This window comes from Perna viridis, chromosome 1, assembly GCF_037379345.1.
Source record: "Perna viridis isolate PV_CMFRI_1.1 ecotype Kerala chromosome 1, ASM3737934v1, whole genome shotgun sequence".
Taxonomy (NCBI): domain Eukaryota; kingdom Metazoa; phylum Mollusca; class Bivalvia; order Mytilida; family Mytilidae; genus Perna; species Perna viridis.
In genome coordinates, this window is record NC_142445.1 from 51,145,241 (window position 1) to 51,161,477 (window position 16,237).

Here is a 16,237-nt window from a genome sequence, read left to right on the forward strand (position 1 = left end):
CTCGAACAGTGCAAATAATGCATTTTCTTGTAGGTCCTATTCGTCAATATGCTACCCGTTCCGTCATTGGTCTATTATAGGCTAGATAGTTCTCTATCAAAATATTTTAGCTGTCTCCGTTAGAGAGTTACATGGACTTTTTTCAATATCATTATAAATGTATTTGACTGACATGAAGTGATTTACTTAAAAGTATTAGTTTTTTAATAACGCAATCAACTTTAAAGAGTTTGATTTTATATAACAATAGACAAAAAGTTCTTTCAAAGTTTCGAAGTAATTATCTGTTTGCGCAAAGCTGTCTGTACAAGCTTGACAACGTCTCCAGCACATCCCCAATGAAGAGTTATACCTGATCCACCATGTCCATAATTGTGTATTACCTACAACAATATATATATTTAGTTTCTGTGCTAAAGCAAGTGTCCATCGTTCTTAAGTAAGATGTATACCTCGACAATTGAATCATACACAAGACTTGCAATACTATGCATTTGTAGCAGCCTATTTTTTTTTGCAATATCATATTATTTTTTATACAAAAATACATAGAAAGAGCAAAGAAAAACAGAGGAAACAATGATAATGTGATACGATCATGACACAATGCAACAAGCATGTTCCTAATGATGAAATTATATAAACAATTACATATATCATACGTGATTACGGATTTGCCTTTGGAAGAAACATTTATAAAATTTGACCTGATTTTTTATGTGATGTATGCTACAAACCGACTGAAAAACTTTAAAGACACTTTCATGTTGCCTAGTCTTACTGTTGATCCTGAAGGTTTGTCCTCCATCTCAAGGCGTATGTTTGTCCTGCCTGGTCTTAAACCTGTCCAATCAGCTATTATGCGTGCATTCTATAAATAAACACATGCGCTACGAATGTATGAAACACCGTCTAATCCAGTACAAACCAGGAGCGAAGAATATTTTTTACCGAAGAAATAGAGATCTATATACAATAGAACAAAAATTTAAAGGTGTAAGAAAACCGGTAACAGGCTCTTAAGTTATGATTGGGGCATGTTTAGCACACACGGATTGACACACGGACGGATATTCTATACCAAAAAAAGTCTTATAAAACTAATACATGTAGTTAGGTTTTCAAAATTTTAAGCAATGAAAACACTTTCCAACTCAACCCTTAAAACAATATTATTAAAAGAACATTCTTTTGGTTTCTGTCGTATTAACTATTTATTTTTTGTTTCATTGAAACTGGCAAGAAATTTATTGCATTTTTAAAGATAACTTCGAAAATTCAATACCTCCAGACTTGGGCACAGCCTAACTGCATTTTTCCACAACCTATCTTGGTCTATAGAACTAATATCTGTGCTCCAAATGCCCCTGCTGGCTGTACCACCTACTGTGACATAATCACGCCTATAGAAAATATCAAATACAATAGGGTTTGGTCGCGTAATTAAAAGTTTGTTAAGTTTCATGCTTTCAAAATGTTCTAGATATTTATTTGAAGAGACATCAGGTGAATGATTTTAAACAATATAAGCCTTTAAATTATTCTTTAACAAATAAAAAAGTAAAGATTGAGAAATAAAGATTAAGAAACCTTACCCAGGTAAAATGTGAGTTTCAGTTCCATCGTGTATGTTATAATCATATATGAAATGTTTTATCCATGGTGCATGTATCTATAAAATAAAATACACATTGTATGCATTACACTCTACCTAATCGGTGAAACTCAATGCAAAAGACAAAATTCATTGCTATACTTAACATCGAATTTGTATGTGAACATTCAAGTCATATTTTTAAGAGATTTCGTGGTAAAAATATTAGTTTCGAGTGGTGAAATTTATAAGAAATATATTTTTTTGTCCAGCCAATGAAAAGCGTTTCTTTTTAAAGCTTTACGAACCCTCCTGATTTGACCTTTAATTGGTTGAAGGTCTCCATCTTTAAACAACAAATTCGCTCCCAATCCTGCACAATTAATGATAATTCCAAAATCTGAAATCTAAAGCAATGTGATTAAATTTACATTATGAAATGTCCCAAATTGTACGTAATGTTCGTTCAAATTTTTCATGGAAAAGTTTCTAATTACATAGCAATATTGAGTCAAATACATTGATCAGGCTTTTTGCTGCTGTATTATTTAAAGTCCTAAATATTTTTTTCTTCTTTCTATGTCTTCATCATTTTTTTTTTCATATTAGAAAAAAAATACTGGAAAAGGAGGACTTATCAACGCACCTCTTCTAGTGTTTTTATCTTCCTATATTCGACCTTTCCTCCTCGTGAACGAAACCTGTAAATCGTAAGTTTGAAAAATTGCAACCACGATTCAAGTCACATTTACGTATGTAAAAATACTGTATTTTATCTATAAGTCGGAAGTTAAAAGAGGTATTATATTGTATTTTATTGTTTATGCTTTTGCGAGCTATTCGGCTAAGATATTGTGTCATTGGCGTGTGATTTAATTTCTAAACTTTTTTAAAATCTTTCGTGTGATAGCTTCGGCTTCAACTCGACACACGAACGATTTACTATTATTTTTACATAAGCAAATGTACCGTACCACAAACTTTACCTTATTTCTCAAACTGATGTAGGAGGAGTACTTCCTTTTTAATTAACAAGGGTATTAGCACATTGATGAAGGAGGACGAGTATTTACTTTTCCATTAACCAGGGATTAACATATTGATGTAGGAGGAGTACATCCTTTTCCATTAACCAGGGATTAACATATTGATGTAGGAGGAGTACTTCCTTTTCCATTAACCAGGGATTAACATATTGATGTAGGAGGAGTACTTACTTTTCCATCAACCAGGGAAGATAAGACTTCACATCTAGAAGTAAGGTGGTGTAAAATACTCCTGCTCTGAGAGAAATACAAGAAAGGAGCAAAAGAAAAAAAAACATATAAATAAACCGTATAATAACAATATATGTTGCAGCAAAATCATTATTCCGTTCGAATGTAAAGTTCTGCGGCTGTATCATACAGTTTGTGGCTGCAATGGTATACATATTGAGACATTGTCTAATATTTAATCTATTGAAATTAGAAAATGGAAATACCGTTAGTATTACCTTCAATCATTCATAATAACATATTTTTCTTATCATACCGTTTATATATTCAAACTCAAACTTATATCAATATCTATTTATAAAATTACTTATTTTCTGGATGAATTTCTCTTTCCCTCATGTTTAAATATCTATACGATAGCAATAAATCTTTCCATTTGAGGCCCTATAATACAAAACAATTAAAAACATTGAGAAAACAATTATCGGTCCTTACAGCAAACCAGGCTATACTGAATAACAAATCAGTGAAAGAATGTGAACCATAAAACCAAAGCAATCCTTTGTAATTATTTAAATTGAGCAGAAAATTATATCCAAGGTTTATACCGATCAAAAGTTTTTTTTTAATCCAAGAGCAACATTTACTATCAAATGTAATCGAAAGTATTAGGGAAACAGAAATAAACAAAAAGAAAACACGAATAAACACAACAACAATAAATATACAAACTATCTCATCTACTTACTCCATTCAATACATCTGGTGTGAATCTGTATCCTGATAATAGCTGAGCTCCTAATTTGCCACCAAACTTAGAGTTGTAGAGTTGTAAAATATGATTAAATGTTTCCTGTCCCCACCTCCTATTTTTAAAATGTTAAAAAAAATAATAATCAAAATTATTTAAAATCTAAAATATTTACATAACTACGACTCGTTGGACATTTTATTACACAGAACTGACGATGATATATTTGTCAGCGTATTTTAATAACCTTAATTCAAAATTCCGCATTTTATCGATTCCCCCTCTTGTAAATATGTGTTACAAGGGATACATCGTTTACAGAATTGTGTTATTGGCTTGTTCCTCATCTTGCTTTATAGTAAATTTGGTATATAAAATATTTCCATCTTCCTATTCTGATAATGTGGAATAGACTAACTATATAAAACTATATAAAAACAAATGACGGAGCCGACTCACCTTCGTAATTAGCTTTAGTAATATTTCGTTCATTAAACATATTAACCTATGTTTTAGGAACACGCCCTAGTATTTGTCAAAAAAAATTTCCCATGTTAAAACCATATATGAGAGAAAGTAAACATTAGCATTTGTTCATTTTTACATCATACATTACCTTGTGTCTTCTTCTTGGTCTTCACTCACAAGAAACATGTTCCAAAAGCCAGCAGATCCATCTGACGTTGTGTACGGTGAAAATGCATCAGCTATGATCGTGATGTCAGTCCCAGGAATTGTATCTTGTATTCTTACTGCAGACGACAGTCCCATCACACCAGCGCCAATGACACATATCTTCTGCGTCATTGCTGAATTTGTTTACTACAATTGTAATAAGTTAAAGAAATAGACAAATGTATCTGAAGACATATTTTTCATACGACGCAATTGAAATATCAACTATATATTCGTTATGTAACCAAATATGAACTGAGCTGTTAAACTAACAGATCAAAGCAATATTATTATACACTAAAAATTAATCGAACAACAAAAACAAAATTATTGACAAAAATTTTGACTAACCACTAATGATTATCCTGACAATTGTAAGGTTTACATTTGATGCTTACATTTGGAACGTTAATAGCTTTTTAATGGTGTATTGCCTTTTATTTTTATTATAATTAGATTTTTATAGCCGACCAATGCATCACCTATTACAGACACACTCAACCTTCTATCGATTTTATCCGTGTTATGGGTACCGGGTAAACCGATTTCTTTTTCATACTTTCAATGTTTACATGTCGCGTGTACTAGATTTGAACCGTTATGGGGGTAAACCAATGAACTACGAAATTTTATTTTTCTCTCCATATTTTCATTCGTGGTTTGTTTGTTTCCTTCGCCCAAATTTTTTGTTTAAGTATTGTATGATGGGTTTTTTATAAGGAGATTGAACTTTTTACTGTTATAGTATGTTTTCAACCTACTTACACTCAAACTTTGACCCGTGTTATGAGGCTCTGATAGTAAATATGTTTGTTATGCTGTCGCCAACGCTTTTAATAGTGTTATCGGTTTTGAGTTACCCTGCTTTGTAAGGAGGTCTTTCTTTAGTATAGTTTTATTACACAACAAGATCTTTTGTTCTTTTATATTTTATTCACAATTCATATTCGTTGTTCTATTCGTCGGAGTGTCGTCTGTTTTTCGAAACCGAGTCCTGCTCAATGATCTGTTCCATAAAGTGTTCTTCCCCTTTAATTAATACTTCACGATCCGATCTTCTTATGATTCTGCTTTACTATAAGTAGTCTTGTTGTCCGAGTATCATTGGCGTCAAGGCTGTTTTTCCACTCTATTTAATCTTCACTTCCTTTTGTTTCTCGGTTTACATGACTTCTGGTCTTTGAACTAGGTTTTCATTGTACATCCCATATAGCTCCTGCTATTTTTGATGAAACATCCTCTCATTGTATAAGATCCTAGTATCGTAGATCAATATGATTCGTTTATAGTTGAACTTTTGTAACTTTCTTGATTTATTAAGGTCATCGATTCTTATACAAGGATGCACGATACTCCACTCTGGTTTCCACTTGTATTTTATATTCTGACGTTGTACGTTTTACATTAATACATCCGCACGATCTTTGTTCCGAAATCTCCTCTATACAGTTCCATTTTTAGACGTCATATCTGTTTTCTGGTCGACAATTTTTATCTTTCCTCCAGCTGGTCTACCACGAGGTCTTTTAGTGCCTTACTTTTTTTTGTCGGTTCATTCCTTGGTTTGCATTGTGCCCTTTCTGTCGTCCATTGCACGTGTATGGCATCACGACTGGTGACCTCTTCTTAATGAATCCCTCGACAGGGAACTATCTTGTAAATCTTTATTGCTCCGGGTGCGTCCATCTCCTTTGCGAGTCGGCCAAGAAGTGACCACATATCCTTTTTCATCTCTATTTATACTTTTCCTCATCAAAGAACACATCCTGAATTTCCCCTCTCAATCTCAAGTTGTCTGGAGTCCCCTGTTTCATGTCGATAAATAAATATCCGTGGGGTTTGGCGGTGGCATACTCGTACGATTTCATAAAGTAGTTTGCCTTTTGGGGAAACATTTGTTGGGTCATGGTCATGGCCTGTGATTCGTCTCTTGGATTTTAAACACAACCAGGTTATGGGCATTCAGAATACTGATGGTTCTGTGATAATTGTTTTTGTTGAACAGATTCTGAACCAGCAACGTGATACTTAATTTTTTATGGTGAGAATATTTTGTGAAGAGATGCGAGATAGATTCAGTGACCGAATTCATCATATTGTCTAGAACAAGCAAATGTCTCTCTCTGGGATCCAATGTGTCAAGGTGAGGGAGTCTCTATACAAAGTCGACATCCTTCATGGTTCCATAAATGGTCTGGTACACATCGTAGCATCACGTTATTCGATCCGGTCTTGCCAACATTATGTGTTTCACGTTTTGTACAAATCGACGTACAAACATCGTTTTTCCACTTCCGGTGGGTCCTGCTATGACGCTGGTAAAGTGATGGGTCAAGTATTCCTTATGTAGGTCGAAAGCAAGGGGATCATCTGTCGGGTGTATGAAAAAGTTTTCATCAGTTGGGTCCCTGGGTGAGTTTTCTTGAGTTTCATCCTGGATCGATTGGGGTAGCCCTTTCGTCGAAGTATGCAGGTCTTGGCGTAGTCCATTCATCAAAGTATCTTGTTTTTTTCTTTTCTCAAAGCATATTGGTGTAGTTCTGTCATCAAGGTATCGTAGTCCGATTAACCAGTTTGCATCGATTCTGTCTTTCTAAGGTTGTCTTTTGCTGGTTATTGCTTTAACAATAACATTCATGATATTAAGGTCTAACACCAAGCCTAAACCAATACAAAAACCTGCGATAGACACAAGTAAGCGTGCGCAATTCTGAAGATTCAACCCTAACTCTATCCTTAACCATTTTCTCTCAACTAAATTTAACTCCAACCCTAGTTCTTTGACCCGCACGCTAACTATCTTAATCTAACACTGATCCAAGTCATAACCCCGAACCCGAACAAGTAACGATTGAGACCTGACTCCAATCCCCACAACAAACTGTATGTGTGACTTTCATAAAGTCTAAGACCTGACATAGACCTAACTCTAGACGTAACCATAACCTTAGACAGACAGCAACCCTAACCCTAACGCTTTCTTGTGTGACTTTATTTCTTTTTACTCTTTATTGTTTTTTTTTGTTACATCTAGTACATTGCGTTATTTTTCTTACTTCTCGTAAAAATTTGAAAAAAGGGATTTATTACGCATCGATAAAATATCGAAGAAATAAAGTCAGACAAGAAAGAGTTAGGGTTAGGGTTAGGGTTAGGGCTAGGGATAGAGTTGGTATGGTTAAGGGTAGAGTTAGGGTTAGGGTTAGAGTTAGCGTGAGGGTTAGGGTTAGCGTGAGGGTTAGGGTTAGAGTGAGAAAAATGGAAAAAGAATCAGATCAATACGGATCAGACTTACAGAACACTAGAGACTGTGGACAAAGATTAGGGTTAGGGCTAGGGTTAGAGTTAGGGTTAGAGTCGGCGTTAGAGTAAGGGTTGGAGTTAGGGTAAGAGACATGGTTAGGGCAAGGTGAGAATAATAGAAAATGAAATAAAACAATATGGAAACGACTAACAGAGCACTATAAGTTACAGGTTAGGGTAAGATTTATTGTTAGATCTCGGGTAAGTTCTTCGTCTTGGATACGGTTAGATCTAGGGCTAGGTCTTCACTTGATTACGTTTAAATCTATAGTTCGGAATAGGGTTATGTCTACGCTTATGTTTAAGTGTAGGGTTAGGAGCAGGTCTTAGGTTGGGGTCAGATGTTGATGTTTGTCTATGGTCATGGTTAAATTACGGTTAGGGTTAGGATTATGTCTAGAAATATGTCTAGGTTAGGTTTCGGTTAAAGTTAAAGCTAGGGTTAGGGTCTGAATTTCAGATAAGGGCTAGTATCAAGAAAGTTGCTAGAGTCAACCGTTAGATCAAGGATCAGGTCTATGGTAATGGCTAAGTTTATGGTTATGATTTAGGCCTAGGGTTATATTTATGGTTGGGGTAAGATGTTGCTGTTTGTCTAGGGTTATGGTTACGTCTAGAGTTAGGTCTACGTCAGGTCTTAGACTTTATGAAAATCACACATAGAGTTTGTTGTGGGGATTGGAGTCAGGTCTCAATCGTTACTTGTTCGGGTTCGGGGTTATGACTTGGGTCAGTGTTAGATTTAGATAGTTAGCGTGCGGGTCAAAGAACTAGGGTTAGAGGTTCTGATAAGGTCCAGTGTCAAGAAATTTGTTAGAGGTAAACGTTAGATCTAGGTTCGGGTTAGGATTAGCGGTATGGTTAAGTAAATGGTTAGGTTTAGGTTTATGTTTAGGTTTGGGGTCACGCCATGTTATTTGTCTAGGGTTAGGTTTAGGGCTATGGCCAATAATGTGAGAAATAGTTTATCGATTAAGTTACGGATTGAGATGGAGATACATTTTGAAGTCGAATAAATTTAGTTGAAAGAAAATGGTTACGGATAGAGTTAGGGTTGAATCTTCAGAATTGCGCACGGTTACTTGTGTCTATCGCAGGTTTTGTATTGGTTAAGGCTTGGTATTAGACCTTAATGTTATGAATGTTATTGTTAAAGCAATAACCATCTAGTGTTAAACCTCATGTCAGTTTAAAAGTTTAGAGTTAAAGATAGAAATAGTTCAGGTTAGGAGGAGTGAAGGGAAACTTGTAGGTGATTAGAATCAGTAGAGACGAGTCGTTAGAGTCTGGTGTCGTTCGAGTCGGGGGTAAGAGTCAAGAATTGTTAGAGTCGGGAGTAAGAGTCAAGAGTCGTTAGAGTCGGGGGTACGAGTCAAACGCCGGAGTCAAGTCGGAGTCAACAGTCGTAAGAGACAAGAGTCGGAGTCAAGTCGGAGTCAAGAGTCAATATTAAAGGTTAAAACAAAGAATGGGAAGCGTAAAAAGCCAAACATAGCCTTAAGAGGGGGTAGAATATGGAAGGAATATCAGCGAGTAGACTTGCAAAAATGGTCTTAAAAGTAAAAAGTAAAAAAAAAGAATTGTTATCATGTTCTTCTCAGTTGTCGGAGAAGAAGGTCGTCGTTTACAAGATGTCCACGACCTGTCCAGAATGCAAGATGATCTTTACAAGAAGGTATAATATGAAACGTCATTTTAGGAAAACAAATGGATACCAAGCTTCAATTGATCTACCCCATCGGAGTGAAAAGTTCTCCTTATTCTAGACCATCGCAAGGATTACTGCGTCTATCGCGATGTGAGAACCATACAAACAGGCCAATACAGTCCACATACGCATCCAGCAAAAGACAACCTTAGAAAGACAGAATCGATGCAAACTGGTTTATCGGACTACGATACCTTGATGACAGAAATCACCAATATGCTTTGAGAAAAGAAAAAAAAAACAAGATAATTTGATGAATGGACTACGCCAAGACCCTCATACTTCGATGAAAGGGGGCTACCCCAATCGATCCAGGATGAAACTCAAGAAAACTCACCCAGGGACCCATCTGATGAAAACTTTTTCATACACCCGACAGATGGTCCCCTTGCTTTCCAAGGCATACTTGGACGACCATTTCATTGCCGTGGGCCCATCCCTTTACCAGGGTCATAGCATGGCCCACCGGAAATGGAACATGAAACACATAATGTTGGCTAGACCGGATCGAATAACGTGATGCTACGATGTGTACCAGACCATTTATGGAACCATGGAGGATGTCGACTTTGTATAGAGACTCCCTGACCTTTACACATTGGATTCCAGAGAGAGACACTTGCTTGTTTTAGATGATATAATGAATTCGGTCACTGAATCTATCTCGCATCTCTTCACAAATATTCTCATCATAAAAATATAAGTGTCATGTTGCTGGTTCAGAATCTGTTCAACAAAAAAAAAGTATCACAGAACCATCAGTAGTCTGAATGCCCATAACCTGGTTCTGTTTAAAATGCAAGAGACGTACCACAGGCCATGACCATGGCCCAACAAATGTTTCCCAAAAAGACAAACTACTTTATGAAATCGTACGAGTATGCCACCGCCAAACCCCACGGATATTTATTTATCGACATGAAACAGGGGACTCCAGACAACTTAAGATTGAGAAGCAACATTTTCCCATGGAAAATTCATGATGTGTTCTTTGATGAGGAAAAGAATAAATAGAGATGAAAAAGGATATGTGGTCACTTCTTGACCGACTCGCAAAGGAGATGGATGCACCTGGAGCAATAAAGATTTACAAGGTAGTTCCCTGTCAAGGGATTCATTGAGGTCACCGGTCGTGATGCCATACACGTGCAATGGACGAAAGGGCACAATGCAAACCAAGATATGAACTTACAAAAGAAAGTGAGGCCCCAAAAAGACCTCGTGGTAGACCAGCTGGAGGGAAGAAAAAGTCGACCAAAAAATGTGACGACTATAAATGGAACTGTATAGAGGAGATTTCGGAACAAAGATCGTGCGGATGTATTTACGTAAAACATACAACGTCAGAATATCAAATACAAGTGGACACCAGAGCGGAGCATCGTGCATCCTTGTATAAGAATCGATGACCTTATAAGTCAAGAAAGTTACATAAGTTCAACTAAAGATGAATCATATTGATCTACGATACCAGGACCTTATTTAATAAGAGGATGTTTCGTCAAAAATAGCAGGAGCTATATGGGATGTACAATGAAAACCTAGATTAAAGACCAGAAGTCATGTAAACCGAGAAACAAAAAGAAGTGAAGATTAAATAGAGTGGAAAAAACAGCCTTGACGCCAATGATACTCGGACAACAAGACTACTTATAGTAAAGTAGAATCATAAGAAGATCGGATCGTGAAGTATTAATTAAAGGGGAAGAACACTTTATGGAACAGATCATTGAGCAGGACTCGGTTTCGAAAAACAGACGACACTCCGACGGCTAGAACAATGAATATGAATTGTAAATAAAATATAGAAGGACAAAAAATCTTGTTGTGTAATTAAATTACACTAAAGAAAGACCTCCTTACAAAACAGGGTAGCTCAAAACCGATAACACCTATTAAAGGCGTTGGCGACAGCATAACAAACATATTTACTATCAGAGCTTCATAACACGGGTCAAGTTTGAGTGTAAGTAACTTGAAAACATACTATAGCAGTAAAAAGGTTCAATCTCCTTATAAAAAACCTCATCATACAATACTTAAACAAACAAAAGGGGGCGAAGGAAACAAACCACGAATGAAAATATGGAGAGAAAAATAAAATTTCATAGTTCATTGGTTTACCCCCATAACGGTTCAAATCTAGTACACGCGACATGTAAACATTGAAAGTATGAAAAAGAAATCGGTTTACCCGATAGAGCCTCATATTACGTTCAAAGCAAGTTTGGGTATACGCGACATGCAAATATCGAAAATACTATAGCAGTAAAAAGTTCAATCTCCTTATAATAACAAATGAAAAACATTAAAGGAGCACACAAGTCTCAAACTTAAACAAAAAAGGGCGTAGGAAACAAACTACGAATGAAAATATGGAGAGTAAAACAAAATCAAGAAATCAATGGTTTACCCAATAGAACCCCATAACGGGTCAAATTAAGTACACGCGACATGTAAACATTGAAAATATATATTGAAAAAAAGTAATCGGTTTACCTGATAGAGCCCCATAACACGGATAAAATCGATGAAAAGTTTGAGTATGTCTGTAATAGGTGATGGCGATGGTCGGCTATAAAAATCTAATTATAATAAAAATGAAAGACAATACATCATTCAAAAGCTATTAACGTTCCAAATGTAAACATCAATTGTAAACCTTACAATTGTCAGGATAATCATTAGTGGTTAGTCAAAATTTCAAACTGAATACAAAAAATATTAAACATAATTAAACATAAATAATTAAAACAACGATGAAAATTAATGTCCGAGAGGTGAACATTGCAAAATACGTCCTTACACCTGTAATGTTTTCATAAAGCACAATAAAAACGGTCAAAAATCAACATCTGTTTAAACCGTGACATCTACCTAAGTATTCAAATTGAACTATACAATCAATTGAACATCACAAAAAGAAAATTAGATCATAAAAAAATAAGTAAATTACACAAAAATAATTAAACTGCACAAAAATAATCAAAACAATGATAAATGTATTCATAAAGTACAATACAAAGCCTCTTATATCAATACATTAAAAAAGCAGATATAGGACATCTGCTGAAGCATTTATTCAAAGTGTCCATTCAATTTGACATTATTACAGAAAGACAATGAAATTACAAACAATTAATTTACAAAAACAATTAAAAAGCAATTAACGTTAATGAAAATATAGAAATAAAAAAAGCAATATAAACAAAAAAAGATAACTCTTGTCATAATACACCTCCCTTTTTTATACTTACCTGTTTACACCATATTATATAATGACACTAATTAGGACACTTAATGAGGATACCTGTAACATGTTAAGGGTAAGGCTTTCAGACTTGATGTAAGGGTTCGGAAACCTATGGTTCTACTCTAGCACTTTCTTTTCTTGTTTTCTTCATAGCTTGAGTGGAACATTAATGTGAATGCCGTAGACACTCACATTTACCTCATTATGTATATTTGTGCATGCCATTGTTTGTTATTATATATTTTGGGAAAGTTCGTAAGTGTACAAGTTCCTCCTCACTGTTTCCCACCCGTAGTCAGGTCCCCTCTTCAGTTTGTTCAGTTTGTCCCTCCCATTCTAGCCCTGTTTCTCACTCGTCATTTCATGTGTAAGGGATATATTGTTACCCCAGAATAAGTTCCGTTCAGCCCGTTTCCTTTTTATTGTATCATGTACCGGTTAAATCATTGGGCGCCACCATCTTCTTCCGGTATTTTCCCTATTTATCGCTTTTGCGGCGTCTGTTACCATGACTGGGGGCACTCAACCAATCAATAGTTCCAAGGGTCCCCAAGGGAATACAAAATCCACAACATCGTCTGCTTCTAGGAGACTGTGACCAGGGCTAGATACCAGGTTGAATTATTTCCCTGTGTACGTACCCCATATATACATGTATACGATCGTAGTTCACCACCTGTTGACCTGACCCAGTTCCCATGACAATAATCATCCCGTTCCGCTATAGTAGTCATGTTCACTATTTATAAACAAACCAAATAGGGGGGTCCCTGATTATTCTCTAGCGCTCTGGTGGAATTTTTATAACATATAATTGATATTGTTAGTTATATTTATGCTGTTTGTCCATAGGCATAATAAATAGTATATTAATTTGAATGGCTAATGTTCTTTACGAAACATGATGGTTGGAATCAGTGCCTTACCGTTTAGCTACCTTGGAGCTACCAGTGCATTTATAGTATAAAGTAAATTTTCTGTAGTGACAAAGACCATAGCCCTAACATATTAACACCGTGACATAAACCAAAACTCCCCAACTTTACATTATTTATGTTTACACCATATTATATATACACTAATAAAGGACACTTAATGAGGATACCTTTGGAGGTCGTTTCCTCCCTCTCAACCTTTAAGGCTCTCCCTTCAGAGATCAAACGGACCCCTTGTTCCCCTTATTGGGCATGGATCCCCCACCTAAGTCCACTTCCGGTCACCCAAGGTCCACTTCCGGTCATACCCAATAGTCACTTCCGGTCCACGGTCACCGGATATGACGTGATGCACATGCGCATTGGGGTGCTCCCCTGGCTCCCCCTGAAAAATGCGACCTAAAACCACCATGTATACTACTCATACTACTAAATATACTAAGTGTATTGAACAAAAGGAGTATGCATTTGCATAAATAGGCCAACAAAATGAAAACAAAATTTAATAAGACTTTCCACTAACTTGTCTTTAAAGACGGCTGATGGTAATGTATAAGAAGTGAACTGAAGCCAATTTACTACAGTTATTAGAATACTAAGATCATAAATAGTGCTATAAGAAGCGTCTTACTGTATGATAAAGTGAACTATATTATTATTGCAAAAACCTCCACTTGACACGTCGTATATGTTTCATATTAAACTATTGGTACATCTGTGATAACTATCGTTACGTAATTCTATATAAAGGTTTGGTGGTGCCCTGGATTAGGATATTATTGGCAACAGCCGTTGACTAGTGTGCATATTTTCTGACATATCTTCTTCTCTTAGATTAGTATACATAACCTTTACAACTGAAGCAAACCATAAATTGTAATATGTCTTAATAAAATATTACACAGAGAGCCGTTTAGTTTTTATTGTAAAACAAATTTCTTAAATCATCATCGTCGAGAAGATTTTTAAGAAATTAAAACGACCTCAATAGAGTCGTTGGTCTCGGATATTTTTAAGAATGCTGTCGATAAATAATACTTACAGTACTACTAGATTGTTGTTCCTGGTAGAAATAACTTTGTCCTTGGTTCAGTTGTGTTACTAAAGATAACATTTTTTAAAGTAATCACGTAACTACAAGGTCGTAACTAAATTTTTACTATGATGAGGCAGAAAGACTTCGGCAGGGGGGGGGGGCGGGGGGGGGCTAGGGGCACTCAAGGTTGTGTTTACACCCACTTTAAATCGCCATCTTTCAACCTCGACCGAAAAGTCATTACTGCTATTAAGATCCACAGAAAATGCTTCCGACACTTGGCGTTAAATTATCGAGATGTTTAGGGATAAAAAAGTACCCCTTCATATGAAGCTTTCATATGAAGTTTCAGCTTGTCTGGAAATCGCCTCTGCATTACAATCTGATTCTGCAAACTTTCTCTTCAAAGATCCGGTTTTCAGTCAATTTTTCAGAGACATTGCTGCATGTTATAAAAGTTGTTAACATGACCGTTATGATCAAATGGCTGTCACTTTCGCAATGATCCCTGGCAGCACGTGGAAATGATGCGATTTAATTGACGGATTGTTGGTAAAGTTATTTGATGTCACGCAGTGAAGTTGGATATATAATTACCTTTCTCCCATTCCTAACCGGAAAATAAAAATGCACGTGCTTTTTTAACCACCGGTTGATGATTAAATTTCTGCGAGTGTTTCCCGCTATTTTAAATTATCCGAATTTCCGACAGATTTCACGGGAGAAACCGATTCTCTCTCAGCCTAATCTTGATTAAGAAATATAATCCATTCCGTCATGTTTTACCACGGGCTGGCCATTAATGTCGCATTGTTTTACCCCGAGCGATATTGATGTGTTAATTAGCGTCATAAATGGTCAACCCGTGGTAGACTGTTGAATGATAATACAAAACTCAGTAGCTTATCGTATTGACTTATGCTTCATCAGATCGGTTATTTCAAATTGGACAACTCTGTCTCTTATTCCTATAGGGAACAATTTTATTCCGATAAAATTTTAATAATAGGATATGGTTAACCAAATTTAGAGTTTCCAAATTACATATACCTATAGTAATAGGAAGGCACCTTATGTGAAACGGTTTTGATGATGAATTTCATTTGCTATTTGTTTGTCAGCATGAAGTCATCGTAAATTATCAAAATAAGCTATTACCAAATTATTATATAAAAAAATCGAAGTTTATCTAAAATACAAGGTACTTATAAAGGAGTATGTTCAGAAAATATCAAAATCAGCCCCAAAAACTAAAGTATTTCAAATAAATTTGAAAATTGCATAATTTACTAGTTGAATGTTTGACTTTCGTGAAAAACAAAGTTTCATTGCTGTTAATGTATGTGTTGCACTAGAATTGTTGAGGTAAATTACAAAATTTGAAAATCTAGCCGAATTGTATTAAAATAGCTTATTTCATGAGACATTTTTATGTAAAAATATACGGCGCATTTATCGAACTCTTTGATATGTCTACAAAAATTACCGTCTGTACCATTACAACCCCTGACAAAAAATTTTGTTGTTCATAGCTTGCGCTCTCTATTTTTAGATTAAAAAACTGCCCATAATTCTCTCATTTTTGTGAAAATTCTTCAAAAACTGTGTAGGTGTAGAGTTTTGTGCCCTCCTTATGAAAAAATTATCACGCAACAGCATGTATTTTCTGTATATTCAAATAGTATTTTAGCTTTAAAATAGGCAAATAGTAAATTTCAAAAAGTAAGTTGAAACTTTGGCAAAATAGTAGGCCAGAAACTTGTGT

General features: G+C 35.5%; 1 protein-coding gene across 6 annotated transcripts; it reads right to left on the reverse strand.

Annotated features, from left to right (window-relative positions):
• Positions 1-220: 220 nt before the first annotated feature.
• LOC148629246 (D-amino-acid oxidase-like) lies at positions 221-14,574 on the reverse strand. Of its 6 annotated transcripts, none has more exons than XM_088547167.1 (12): positions 14,479-14,519; positions 11,748-11,833; positions 4,179-4,384; positions 3,560-3,677; positions 3,179-3,255; positions 2,812-2,877; positions 2,241-2,295; positions 1,903-2,001; positions 1,596-1,672; positions 1,286-1,403; positions 782-871; positions 221-383 (listed from the first exon to the last, which is right to left on the reverse strand). In XM_088547167.1, the coding sequence occupies exons 3-12, from the start codon at positions 4,367-4,369 to the stop codon at positions 264-266; spliced, it is 1,011 nt and encodes a 336-aa protein (XP_088403293.1). In that variant the 5' UTR covers positions 4,370-4,384; positions 11,748-11,833; positions 14,479-14,519; the 3' UTR covers positions 221-263. The 6 variants fall into 6 exon arrangements, with proteins under 6 accessions (XP_088403293.1, XP_088403302.1, XP_088403283.1 ...); XM_088547176.1 differs by lacking the exon at positions 14,479-14,519 and adding an exon at positions 14,068-14,085; XM_088547157.1 differs by lacking the exon at positions 11,748-11,833 and having other exon boundaries at positions 14,479-14,574.
• Between the last annotated feature and the right edge of the window lie 1,663 nt (positions 14,575-16,237).